General features: G+C 31.7%; 1 protein-coding gene across 4 annotated transcripts in view; it reads right to left on the reverse strand.

Moving 5' to 3' along the window:
• The window catches only part of USP15 (ubiquitin specific peptidase 15), a 148,738-nt gene that overhangs the window by 49,109 nt on the left and 86,245 nt on the right, over window positions 1-13,384 (reverse strand). For 2 of the 4 annotated variants that reach the window (XM_012510466.2, XM_030822316.1), the window contains 2 exons: window positions 8,875-8,961; window positions 2,526-2,670 (listed from right to left, as the gene is read on the reverse strand). In XM_012510466.2, coding sequence (XP_012365920.1) covers window positions 2,526-2,670; window positions 8,875-8,961 — 232 coding nt within the window. Of the gene's footprint in view, window positions 1-2,525; window positions 2,671-8,874; window positions 8,962-13,384 lie in introns of those variants that run through there. The other 2 variants (XM_012510467.2, XM_030822317.1) reach the window with 1 other exon arrangement.

The following is a 13,384-nucleotide window of genomic DNA, read 5'->3' on the forward strand; positions in this document are numbered from 1 at the left end:
CAAATAGTATCTGACAAAACCTATTTAAAGAATCTAATCTATTAGTTATCTATTACCCTTTTTATTTTTGGATCTATGAACTTACATGAATTTTTGTGAAATAGAGGAGTAAAGGCTACTGCCACCATTTTGACCCTCTTACAGTCAATTTTCAGCTCGATAGCTGACATCTTAATCAATTAAAAATCATTTAAGTTTTAAGAAAGTAAAACTAAAGGCCTAGCTTTTCTAATTCCAGATGTGAACTAAAAGCTAAAAGCAGCACAAATAAAAACTCGTTTTTCTCTTCTCCAAATTGTTTGAATAATTTTATTTTAGAGACAATATAGTTTCCAATTAAATAAAGTGATAGTCATGAAATAATATCCACTGCTTAAAATACTCAGTGCTAAAATTTTCGTCAAAAAATTTTATGGCTATTACCATAAAATTATAAACCATCATGCTCACGGCTATGTCTCAGATGAAATGGAATACGTGATGGTAAAATATATTAGGAGGGTCTGCAATAGAGCTATCAATTTATTCTAATAAAATAGTTTTGAATAGAAGCAAAAATGAATAAACTGAAGATCCTCACACCTTAAACATAACATGCAAGAAAGCTAAACAATGCCAAATCTAGCTCAACCTAGCTGGTTAAAAGATTGAATTTGAATACCTATTTCTGAGAAATTGCAGTTAACCATATGTAGACAATACTAAACAGATGTATCAAAGGCACAGAAAACTAGGATGTAGTATTGCTTTAGAAGGAATTTAGTCTGAATGCTGGCCCAAGCCTCCCATGAATGATTAGCATCAACACAAATTCTTGTGCTCTCCTGACAGATTCAAATTTTGAATCCCTACATTGTTGAAATATTTTAGTAACATTTACGAAAAAGCACCAAGATTGGTTTTCTATACTAGGAAAAAAAAAACTCTAGCTGATATCAAGCATCTGGAACCAAAGTAATTTTGGCAGTTCAAGGATAAAGAGGTATATAAAAATTAATATAACTTGGTGATCTGAGAACAGGGTTTTCTAGTACTGGTATAACCACAATTTACGTAAAACATGTTCCAGAGATGGTCCAACAGATATTATAATTTGTCTGTCCCATTCCTATCTCTGAAAGCTAAGCACCCATGTACTTTACTTTGTTATTTAACTATTAGGATAATAATACATTTTGGCTTTCTTCCTAATCTAGAAAAATAAAGATAAAAATTTAAATTTGTAATTTAAAATATGTTTAACTAGTGCTAGAATTCTTGAAAAACTATTTTGAATAAAGTAATTCACTCTATACTATGAGCAGGATTACTCATTTGAAGATTTAAAGGAAGAGTTTATTAACCTATATATTAACCTATCTGCTTAGGCAGATAGGCCACTTCCCAAGTGGTTCAACTCTAAAGCAAAATACCAGAAATTGATTATGCCTTCCCCACTTAATTTCTAAAAGGATGCTAACTCCTGGCCTATAGTGTATGACAGATTCTAATTTCCAAGAATGCTATAAAGGCAATGGTTAATTTAGGAAATAGCTGTATGAATGATGATGTACAAAAAGATTCACTTAGAATACTGAATGGTGAAGAGTCATCCTTTTCTCAGTGAGAAAGATGTCTAATAATGTCCTTCTCAATCTATACCCTGCATTTAATCTATATCTTTCGAGGCTGCCTCCTGGGCATAGGAGATTCAACAAAAAAATATGAATAGAGAACAGAAAAGTTTAGATTTAAAACTAAAAATCCAGAATTCACAAAAGGGACTGACAAAAAAAAAGGTTAAAATTCAAATATCAAAAACGGTTTGCCATTATTCTAAGCTTTTATAAACACAGAAATTTTATCTGTAAAAGGGGAATAAAATAACCAGCCGTAAGTGTATACACAGTAACAGTGATATTAAAAAATATATCTCTCTCATTACTTCAGAATCAATCAAAGACATAAATATTTAACAAGTTAAGTTGAAAGAGGATATAGACTAGAGCAGAAAGAAAAGAAAAAGGGGGTGGGGGCAGGGGAAAGGTAGTTATCTCTTATATCCCCAAATTAAAAGACCTTTAAGGGAAAGTGATTTGTTAAAATATGTATACAAAAAGAAGTTCCCAAGGTTTTCCTTTTTAAAATTTTAATTTCCCATTAAGACAAAAAAAAAAAAAAAAGAAAAAAAGAAAAAAAAAGTGCAACAGACTTCTACTGAATAATGGAGGAAACTCACTAGTTTTTTTGCTTTCCCCGCCCCCTTTTTAGACAGCTTAAGTTTTCTGTTTGATATTATGTTTTTGCAAAGTGATATATATATAATCTCGTACATTATGTTAATCAATCACATGTCACCTAATTGAGAAACATATATTCTACTACCAGTAGTAGAATGAATGAGTCAAATATGTATGCTTAAATCTTCAATGAAAAATGAACTTTCAAAACATATACTCATGTTCTGGCATGAAAAACCCAACTTTATCTTCTTGTATTACAGAATTCCAGGAAACATGAGTTTCACTTTGTTTACAAAGACCTACCTGAATAGCTGAGTTCATGAAACACGTATTTCCCAAGTTACTTAGGCCACAAAGGCCTGGCTGTTCATTGTTTCTTCCAGGTTCTGAATAATCATAGTTCTTATAAGCAGTATATGATGGGAGACAGTAATTTGAGTTTTTCACACTGGAAGAAAAAAATATTTTCATAATGCAGCCAATTATATTATAACATATTTATAATAAAGAGTACTTTAGGCCTATTTATGAGATATGTGGTTGATCATTAAATTTCTTTTATAAAGTACTCAACTCAGATACTTTTTTAAAGACTTGAACCTCAAACAATAACTCACTCTGAATTAAGATACTCCTTATCCAATCAACAAAATAACTCTCATATCCCACACCAACCAATACAAACCACTATTATATCTTTCTACCTTTGATTAACTGGAGCAGCTTTACAGCTTACTCCATTCCCCATTGCTCCATCAAATTTAAAACATTCCAATTTTAAACACCAGCCGCAGCAACAAATCATCTCCTTTATGACCCTTTTGCATTCTGTTATTGTAACAGAGTAAAAACGGTAGAAACAGTAAGATTTATGCTTTAAAAAGTTACAGGTAAGAGGAGAGATTTCCAAGGCCACTGTGACCTCACTGTTATGATGCACTGAAGATTCCGTTTACAGTTTCTATGTGAGACCAGCAAAAACTAGTATTCAAATGCAGAAAAAAGCCTGGGTAAACACGAATACAAAAATGATTCTAAGCAAGTATATCCCAGTGTTACCTGCCTTTTCTTTCTTCTGGTTTCTCAGATCAATGTAGTTTATTTAATTAGATAAATATAACCTCAAGATAATTTAAATATTAATATTAAAAAACTGTAATATTCTAAAAGATACAAAATTAGGATAATTTTTAGAAAGAAGAAAATAAACAATCCCTCTTCCTTTCGCATATAATAAAAAATAATTTTGTGAAAAACAATGGATTCTTTCTTATTTTTTAATAGGTTATCTTATAAAATATGTTATGATGAATATTTTGGATATAATTCAAAAGTATGCTTTCAATCTTTTTTTATTAATTAGAAAAAACCTGAATGAGATCTTTCCTAAAAGCAAATGATACTATAAATAAAACAGCTTTATAAATGAGCATGATAAATCAGTATCTCTAGCAATTCACAACTGGCTATAATTTATTCCTGGTATTACTTTTTTAAAGTAGTTTTTTCTTATAATTTCAAATACTTCACTTTATTATTGCATATAGGACACTCTCACTTTATTATTTTAAGAGTTTATGTGAACTATACTACCTGTTCTAAGAAAGTCTTTAGTAAACACACACACACACACACACACACACACACACACACACCCCCAAACAGAGAAAACACACAAAACCAAACCAACCTAAAATTACACATACGATGTTGGCCTACTAATGTTTTTGCATTTTTTAAAAAAACACTCCTTTCTCCTACAAACAAAAAAGGTCAACCCCTCAACTCTGAAAAAATAATCCACCCTGAGATAAAAACAGCAGGCGCCAAAGAAATGTAACATTGATCAATTCAGATTCGGAATTGCTAGACTTACAGCTATTTACTTGACTTAAACTAAAACAAAACACAAAAAATATAATTCGTGCATCTTTTTTTGGCAGATCATTAGCCTATGATTCACATTTTATTTTATATTCCTAGTAACTAATAAAGTACAAAGCGCCTATTAGCAATTTTAAGTATTTTCGCTCATAATTGGATTATTGAGTGTAACTTTGGGTACACACAACAAAAAGCTGAAGTACAAAAAAAATCCTGTTTTTCTTTTATAAGTTTAGTGCTAAAAATGAAGATCTTCTGTATATTATTTTAAAAAATGCAAGGCTTGCATTTTCTACACACTCTACACATTACAGAAAAGAAAAAACTTCTGGCTGTAAAATTACAGTAAAATTTAAGCAGCCAGAGCACACAGGAAAGTATGCCCAAATGCATGCTCATGCCTATACACACACGCAGGTGAAAAGACTAAAAGCCTATTTACATGCTCATTCCATAAGTGTATATTCAGATATCCTGTCTCTCCCCACTTGTAACACAAAGGGATGCTGGAAGCTCTACTCTTCTTTGCAGCAACATGATGGAATTTGATGGGACAGAAATTCTTATTGACTGAGAAATGAACAAAAAACTTACTTGCAAAGCAGTTTTTTGGTTTTGTTTTTTAAAAAAATCTAAATCCCTAAATAATATCTACAACTTTGCTCAAAGATTGAGATAGTCTAGATGCTCAAAAATGATAATGAAAATCAATGAATTTAAGATACTTTAATATTATCTTGATTGGTCACTTATAATCCACATATTATGTGTGCTCTAAATGAAATATTAAAGCTTGTCATGGAAAATATCAAAACTAGCAGTTTATATAATTCAAAAAATATATGAAAATCTGGACCCTAAAGATAGCCTCTAGTATCTTTCATGACTATGTCTACTAACAATTTTCTAAAGATCTTAAGCTAGTCATCATCTTTTAAGGCTATGCTACTTGGCAAAACTAAATTTACAGTAATAGTAATGGGAATTTTAATACTATATTAGATTAATTCTGTATTATATCTATCCTTCTTTAATAAAAATACACTAAAAATACACTTTTTTTGTGAAATTGAACCTTACCTTTCTATAAAAAATGTCAGATTGACTTTTAAACTAGCACTGACACCTGACTTTATAAATATATAATTTAATCCTCATAACTATAATTATGTCCATTTTGCAGTTAATGAAATGATGCTTTTAGCTAACAAATTTATCAAGAGCCAGATGGCTAGCTCTGGTAGTTTCCAAAATTCACAGTTCCTGTTCATGGCTCAGTCTCATACAGGGAATCATTTTCATTTCAAAGAAAAAGATATAAATGAATTAACAGAAAAAGAAAAATGTGTTCTGCATTTGGAATGTCAAATTGAGACAATAAACACATTAAAAATATTTTTTAAAGGCAGTGTTAGTAATATATCAAAGCAAATACAGCAGGGCAGAAAAATACAGGTTATAGAACTATTACCAGAAAGACAATCTGACAGATATTTAAAAATGTACTTAAATTACAACTGAGGCAAAACCAAATACACAAGGGACTGATAGGTAAAATTATGACACAAGGTAAACAAACTATATTACAGTAATGGATTTTTCATAATACTAGTTTTTAATAAAAACTTATGAAACTTAAATGAAATAATTCCAAGTCTACTTTATTACTTGGAATTATTTTATAACAATATTCTTATTTCTGGAAATGAAAATTTTATATCTTAGAAATGTATCAGTGTAGGGTTAAATCTTGAATTTATAAATAAATTTCATAAACTATTGATTTTAATACATTACTTATACTTGTAGACTATACTATTTCCACATATATAAGGTTTCAAAAACATACTTAATCCAAAAAGGTCATTACCTATTTTACATACTTTTAAGGAAACTATGCTATTGCTATCTGAAGTCTTCCCACAAGTTGAATGGAAATTCAAGAAATAAATTGTATGTAAAAGAGTTGTTTAAATATGATGGAATTCAAGTTTTTTAAGGTTAAAAAAAAAAACTTTCCATTTTACGAATGCTTAAGCTCTGTTCCTTACTAAGAAAGACAATCCATACATAAAAATGTACTTTAAAGCTCAAAATGCTTCACAGCTTCATGGTACCTCAGTGACTATTCGCTATTAAAATTCCGTAATATGACAGGGCTATTTTAGTGTTTGAATTAAAAAAGTATAAATAGCTAAAAATATAATGTCGTCATATAATAGAATCATTCAAACTTAAGACTCTAATTTCTCTCAATAGTTTCTGCAGTCAGAGGTTTTGAGATTAGATTATACTGTCACGTATTTACTAAGAATGCAAACAGAACAAAACCAGAAACATACCAGACCACACATACCAATATGGTAATTCTGGTCAAAATATAGTCTACATTCAATATAGTCTATATACAATGTTAAAAATCTCTCCAAAGAATGACTGTAAATACCTGTAAATGAATTCTCTTATAGTAAATATGATAGCCATCTGCAATGAGTAAATCATAAGTAATATTTTATCTAGTATGAAAAAATGACTTTTGGTAAGTTTACTTAAAGCTCTCATGTAATACAAACCAAATTACGAGGGGTTATTTTCACTTTTTTTTTGGCCTGTGCACATACATTTTTAAATAGAAGAGAAGATACTACAGTGTAATATTGAATATTCAGTGCCTTCAGTATTTTAGTATTACACTATGTTGTAATATTATTACACATAGTGCACATATCTTTTCACAAATTACTGAAATAAGAATGTGAACGTTTTAAATGTTCTTGATTCATATTGGTAAGCTATTTTGCTAGAAAAAATTATTCTAGTACTCCGAACACTCAGAATCGTTATAAAAATACATGTCATTGTTTAATTTTTCCCAATGTGACTGAGGTAAGGGAAAGCAAATGAGGTTTTTCATGGTTTTAATTTAAATATCTCTAATCAGTAGTGAATGTGAAAATGTAAAATATTTATCCCAGCTGGGCAAGGTGGCTCATGCCTGCAATCTCAGCACTTGGGAGGCTGAGCCAGGAGGATTGCTTGAGCCCAGGAGTTTGAAACCAGCATGGGCAACATAGTGGGACTGTCTCTATGAAAATAAAAATAAAAAAATTAGTGGAGTGTAATGGTGTGTGCTGTAATCCAAGTACTCAAGAGGCTAAGGTGGGAGGATCACTTGAGCCTGGGAGGTCAAGGGTGCAGGGAGCTGTGATTGTGACACTGCACTTCAACCTGGGTGACAGAGTGAGACCCTACCTCAAAAAAAGTTTGTCCCTTATTTAATTCCTTTACTTGTATTGCCCAGTGTTTCTAAGACTGTCTTAGAAAATTTCTGATTTTTATGAGCTTGATATATTTAGAATATAAATCCTTTATCATTTGTAACAAGTTCTTTTTTCCGTTTATTTGTCCTTTTAAAATATGCTTAACAATTATCTTGGATTTCAAATTCCAGAGAGAAATTCTCAGATGTGAGCCAATTTTCTCAACCATATTTCCTGGATAATCTGCCCATTCGTATTAGTCCACAATGCCTCCTCATCACATTAAATTCTTTTTATACAAAGATCTGTTAGATTCCATTGACATGTAGGCGTATTTTTGGGTCAGTACTATGTTGTTTGAATTTTTGTATCTTTATAATACATTATGATATTTAGTTTAAGACTAATCCTTCTTATTATTCTTTTCCAAAATTATTTTAGCTCTTGTCATCTACTTATAATCCAGATGTATGTTGGAATTATTTTTGTCATCCTCCCCCAAAAGAAAAATTTTAAGGGAAAATTAATTAAACATATAAATTTAATTATTGGTGTTTTAATTTTAAAGATTATTTCCCAAGTAGCTTTAGTCTTTTAGAATTTACTCACTGAGATAATCAGATGCCATTTAGAAACTGAAAAAATCTAAATACTAATATTTTATAATTAGTATAAGTAAATAGTAATACATAATTAGTATAAGTATTAAATATCTAATACTAATATGTTAGTGCAAATATCTAAATACTTTCAATCTAATCCATAAACGGCACTATACATGTCAAAAAATAAAAGGAGGATAATCATCTCTAGATCAATATTCTTCCCATAATTTGGGCTAATTACGAATAATAAAGGCTTTCTTTTGACCTTTTTGAATAAAAAAAACATGTCAATGTTCAAGGTAATACACTCAGAGTCAATACAAGATAATACACTCAGAGTGAAGCCGTGTAACCTTGACTTTCAACTGTTTTTCTTATAGCAATATAACACACACTTCAATAAAATTTTTATAAATTCCATGATTCTAAATTTTATTTGGCAAGGGGTAAGGAAATTGTTTTTCTGAACTTCTCAAGAAAAAGTGATTGCCTTCTTCATAAACAAAAATTTATGTGTGCTTTCCACTTGAGAATCACTGATACACACTTTTTAAAAATATTATATGTGATTACATATCTAGTTCTAAAATGACATCTGAATTTAAATTCTTCCTAAAAAACTGTGTTCTAACAAACTTCTAAATATATTTTAATGATTAGTGTTTAGTATATAAAATTTTTTTAGTGTTTTATTTCTTTCAGTATACGTATTAAATCAAGAAGTAATTTAATTGCTTGCTTTCTTTTTTGTTAAGTTACTCATGGAAGAACTAACCAGTAATTTAAAAGATAACCAATTTTAATGCATTAAGACTTTTATCCTAAATTTTAGATACAATAGATTTTTTGCAACCATAATAGGGTGATCAATTAAACAAAGAGTTTTTAAGATTCAGTGCTTACTTTCTGTTGTTCATGTTGTTATAATTATTTGATAGAGATGAAGGAGAGATCTTTGGTAAAGTTGAAAAATTGGATGCACCTGGGGACCTTTAAAAATATGAAAATGTTAAATTAGATAAAAAATGAAGAATTTTTAAATTAATTATGAAATAAAAGAACTAACAGATGAAAATGTTTGTAGTAAATGAATGCTGAAAAACAGATTTATGAGCAGAATCACTATTATCCTTTGGTTTTCAATTTTGAATGTATTATTCCTTATAAAAACATAAAAGTACAAAAGGGAACTATTTTCAAATAAAATTTATCAAATTAAATATGAGACTTGCCATTATTCCTATAAATCTACTAACTACATATACCCATTTCCGAGTTTAGGTAACCATTTTTAATATTTTACGATCGATTTCCATCAGTCAGTGGAATTAAACTATTCTACTTTGTTTCTCACTGGTACACCATGGCATTCTAATTATGTACAACACTGACACAGAGATGAGAGAACATTCCCAATTTTTAAAAATTTAAGGCAATGGGGACAAAATAGATAAAATAATTCCAAGCATAATCCCAATATGCTGTATTTGGCCAAAGGGAAAAGTCATAAATCTGACTATAGTATACATACCTTATTAATTCAGAATCTTTTTGAAGAAACTGCAATTACTGTTGGTTTTTAATCAACAAATATGCATTAAAGGCATGACTTATAATCAACAAATCTATAATACAGTAAAAATTTAAGTACGTAAAGGTCACTAAAAGTTTTATTTCCCCTTGTAATTTTGTAAACATGTTATTTTAATTTACTAGGCAACATCTAGGCAAGGGGCTGTAAAAAGCTAGGCTTCAGTACAGTGACTCAGTCACTGTAAATTCTAAATAAGTGAGGCCCCAAATGATTCACTTTTAAGTATTATGCTAACGAACAATGAAATGGTCAATAGGCAGAAAAGCATAATCTACAAAATTTGCTTTTAAGTGATTTGGATTTATCTAAATATATATATTTACAATGCATTATGCAGAACAAATGGTGGGCAATAAAATTTTTTAAATATAAGAAATGTACATTTTAAATTTCATTTTTATTTTTTTTTTTTAGAGACAGGGTTTCGTTGTTGCCCAGGCTGGGGGGCAGTGACACAATCACAGCTCACTGCAGCCTTGACCTCCCAGGCTCAAGAGCTCCTCTATCTCAGCCTACTGAGAAACTGGAACTATAGGCATGTGCCACCATGCCCAGCTAATTTAAAAACAATTTTTTTTTGCAGAGACAGAGATCTCACCATGTTGCCCAGGCTAGTCTCAAACTCCTGGCCTCAGGTGATCCTCTTGCCTCAGCCTCCCAAAGCACTGGGACTACAGGTGTGATTACAGGCTGCACCAGGCCTAATTTAACTTTTAAAGTTTTACACATTATAAAATCTTAGAAAAAAATGTTTTCTTTTGAATGAGGTTCTTTTAGCTGATAAATGATATATATATTACTGGATTCTGTTAAGTGGGATTTCTAGTTAGGTACCCTTCTGATACAAGTCCCTTTAACAAGATTTTATTTTACTGTACTAAACTCAAAAACAAAATACAATCAACCAAGTTTTATTATAAAACAATGTATAGAACACATTTAAAAAGTAATTTTAATAATCCTAATATTCCCAGATAGTAGTTTTAAAATATTAATAAAAAATGGAAATATCCTGGCATTTTTGCCTCCACATTAAGAATTCTAAATTAGGAAAAAACATCTAAATTGATTAGAGACTGAGTTACAATAAATTAAGGAGGTTAATTTTTTAAAATGTAATTCATTACAACTTTTCAAAAACATATATAAATTCAATGTTCCCCTGAATCTTACAGTAAAAATTATGGAAATAAAGATCCATTGCTTCATCCAATAAAGTGGCTGAGATAATATATATTATATATAATATATATGCACAGTGTATACACTTCGTGTATATACACACACACTGTGTATGTGTGTGTGTACACATATATATGTACACACACACACACACTTTTTTCTTTTTCTTCTCATCTGTGGCCTTTTTTATTATTAATTAGCAACTCTAAGAACTATATTAGAAGGAAAAGAAAATGAAATACCATGGAATTATATTTGTATTTTTAATTTTTATGGAGTTTATTCAAACACTCAAACACTTATTAAATGACTACTGTATGCCTCACCCTTGGTAAGTACTGGGAATACAAAGAAAGACACAGTTCCTGACCTCAAACAGCTCACAATCTAATAGGGAAAAATGACATATAAGCAAAATGACTATAATATAAGTACGATAACAAATTCTAATATAAAATTTTGTAGGTAACATAAGGTGATTTAAAAATGATGTACAATTAGAGGGATAGGTGGGAAGTAAGAGTATTACAGGTAGGAAGAATAGCATGTAGAAATCATGTAGAAACCATGATGTGTTCAGACAATTACCAGTAAATTCAGCTTGGCTCAAAGACTAGGAAGTACTGACAGGAACAGAGGTTACTAAGGTAGGTATGATAATAAAGGGTCTTTTATGTTCTATGAAGAAATCTGGATTTTATCCAATTGTGCTGGAGCATGTTGAAAGATTTTAATAGGGTATCAACAAAATCAGATTTGTATTCTAGGAACTTTAAAGGAAGAGAAAAAGACTGAAGATTGGGAGACCAGTTAGGGAACTATAAAAACAACAAAGGTAAGAATTAATAAGGGGTGGAGTTAAGAAAGTAGAGTGGGCAAGGGCAACATATCTTGGATGTTTAGGAAGCAGTTCTCAAAGTATATAGTCCATGGATCCTGGGGGGTCGTCAAGACCCTTTTTAAGGTGTCCATTGGTGAGGTCAAAACTATTTTCATAATATCAAAGTGTTATTTAAGTGTTATTTGACCTCTTTCACTGAGTGGATATTGGCACTGATAGTGCAAAAGCAATGGTGGATAAAACTGCTGAAACCTTAGCGTGAATCAAAGGAGTAGCACTAACCTATACTTCACCATACCACAGTAAAAAAGTTTCACTTGAGAATATCCACATTGAAAAAAATAAAAAATTACTGATTTTATTAAATCTTAACTCTTACTTATATTTTTAATATTATCTGACAAACTGGTAAGTTTGCATAAAGCATATCTGCTACAAACTGAAGTATCATGGCTGTCATGATGAAGAGCTTGTGTAGTTATTTGAACTGCATGAACTACAAGTGGAACCAGTCATTGTTTTCATGACACCACTCTTTTTTCTCTTTTACATTAGGAAACAACTGTGTGTGGTTATTTGAACTTGGCTATTGATATGGTTTGATTCTGTGTCCCCACCCAAATCTCATCTTGTAGCTTTCATAATCCCCAGGTGTTGTGGGAGGGGCCTGGTGGGAAATGACTGAATCATGGGGGTGGGTCTTTCCCATGCTGTTCTTGTGATAGTGAATGAATCTCACGAGATCTGATGGTCTCAAAAATTGGAGTGTTTCTGCACAAGCTCTCTTTCTTTGCCTGCCACCATCCATGTAAGACATGACTTGCTCCTCCTTGCCTTCTGCCATGATTGTGAGGCCCCCCCACCCCAGACACGTGGAACTCTAAGTCCAATGAACCTCTTTCTTTTGTAAATTGCCCAGTCTCAGGTATGTCTTTATCAGCGGCGTGAAAACAGACTAAAAGAGTAAATTGGTACCAGTAGAGTGGGGCATTGTTGAAAAGATACCTGAAAATGTGTAAGCAATTTTGGAACTGGGTAACAGGCAGAGGTTGGAACAGTTTGGAGGACTCAGAAGACAGGAAAATGTGGGAAAGTTTGGAACTTCCTGGAGACTTGGAGGACTCAGGAGACAGGAAGATGTGGGAAAGTTTAAAACTTCCTAGAGACTTGCTGAATGGCTTTGACCAAAATGCTGACACTGTTATAGACAATAAAGTCTAGGCTGAGGTAGTCTCAGATGGAAATGAGGAACTTGTGAACTGGAGTAAGGGTGACTCTTGTTATGTTTTAGCAAACAGACTGGTGGCATTTTGCCCTGGCCCTAGAGATTTGTGGAACTTTGAACTTGGGAGAGATGATTTAGGCAATTTGGCAGAAGAAATCTAAGCAGCAACCAGGAGGTGACTTGGGTGCTGCTAAAGGCATTCAGTTTTAAAATGGAAAGAGAGCATAAAAGGTTGGAGAATTTGCAGCTCGAAGATGCAATAGAAATGAAAATCCCATTTTCTGAGGAGAAATTCAAGCCAGCAAAAGTACCGAGCAGCCAAATGTTAATCTCCAAGACAATCGGGAAAATGTCTCCAGGGCATGTCAGAGGTCTTCACAGCAGCCCCTCCCATCATAGGCCTGGAGGCCTAAAAGGAAAGATGGTTTTATGGGCTGAGCCCAGGACCACACTGCTCTGTGCAGCCTAGGGACTTGGTACCCTGTGTTTCAGCTGCTCCAGCCATGGCTAAAAGGGGCCAAGGTACAGCTCAGGCTGTTGCTTCAGAGAGTGGAAGCCCCAAATCTTGGCA

This window comes from Nomascus leucogenys, chromosome 11, assembly GCF_006542625.1.
Source record: "Nomascus leucogenys isolate Asia chromosome 11, Asia_NLE_v1, whole genome shotgun sequence".
Taxonomy (NCBI): Eukaryota; Metazoa; Chordata; class Mammalia; order Primates; family Hylobatidae; genus Nomascus; species Nomascus leucogenys.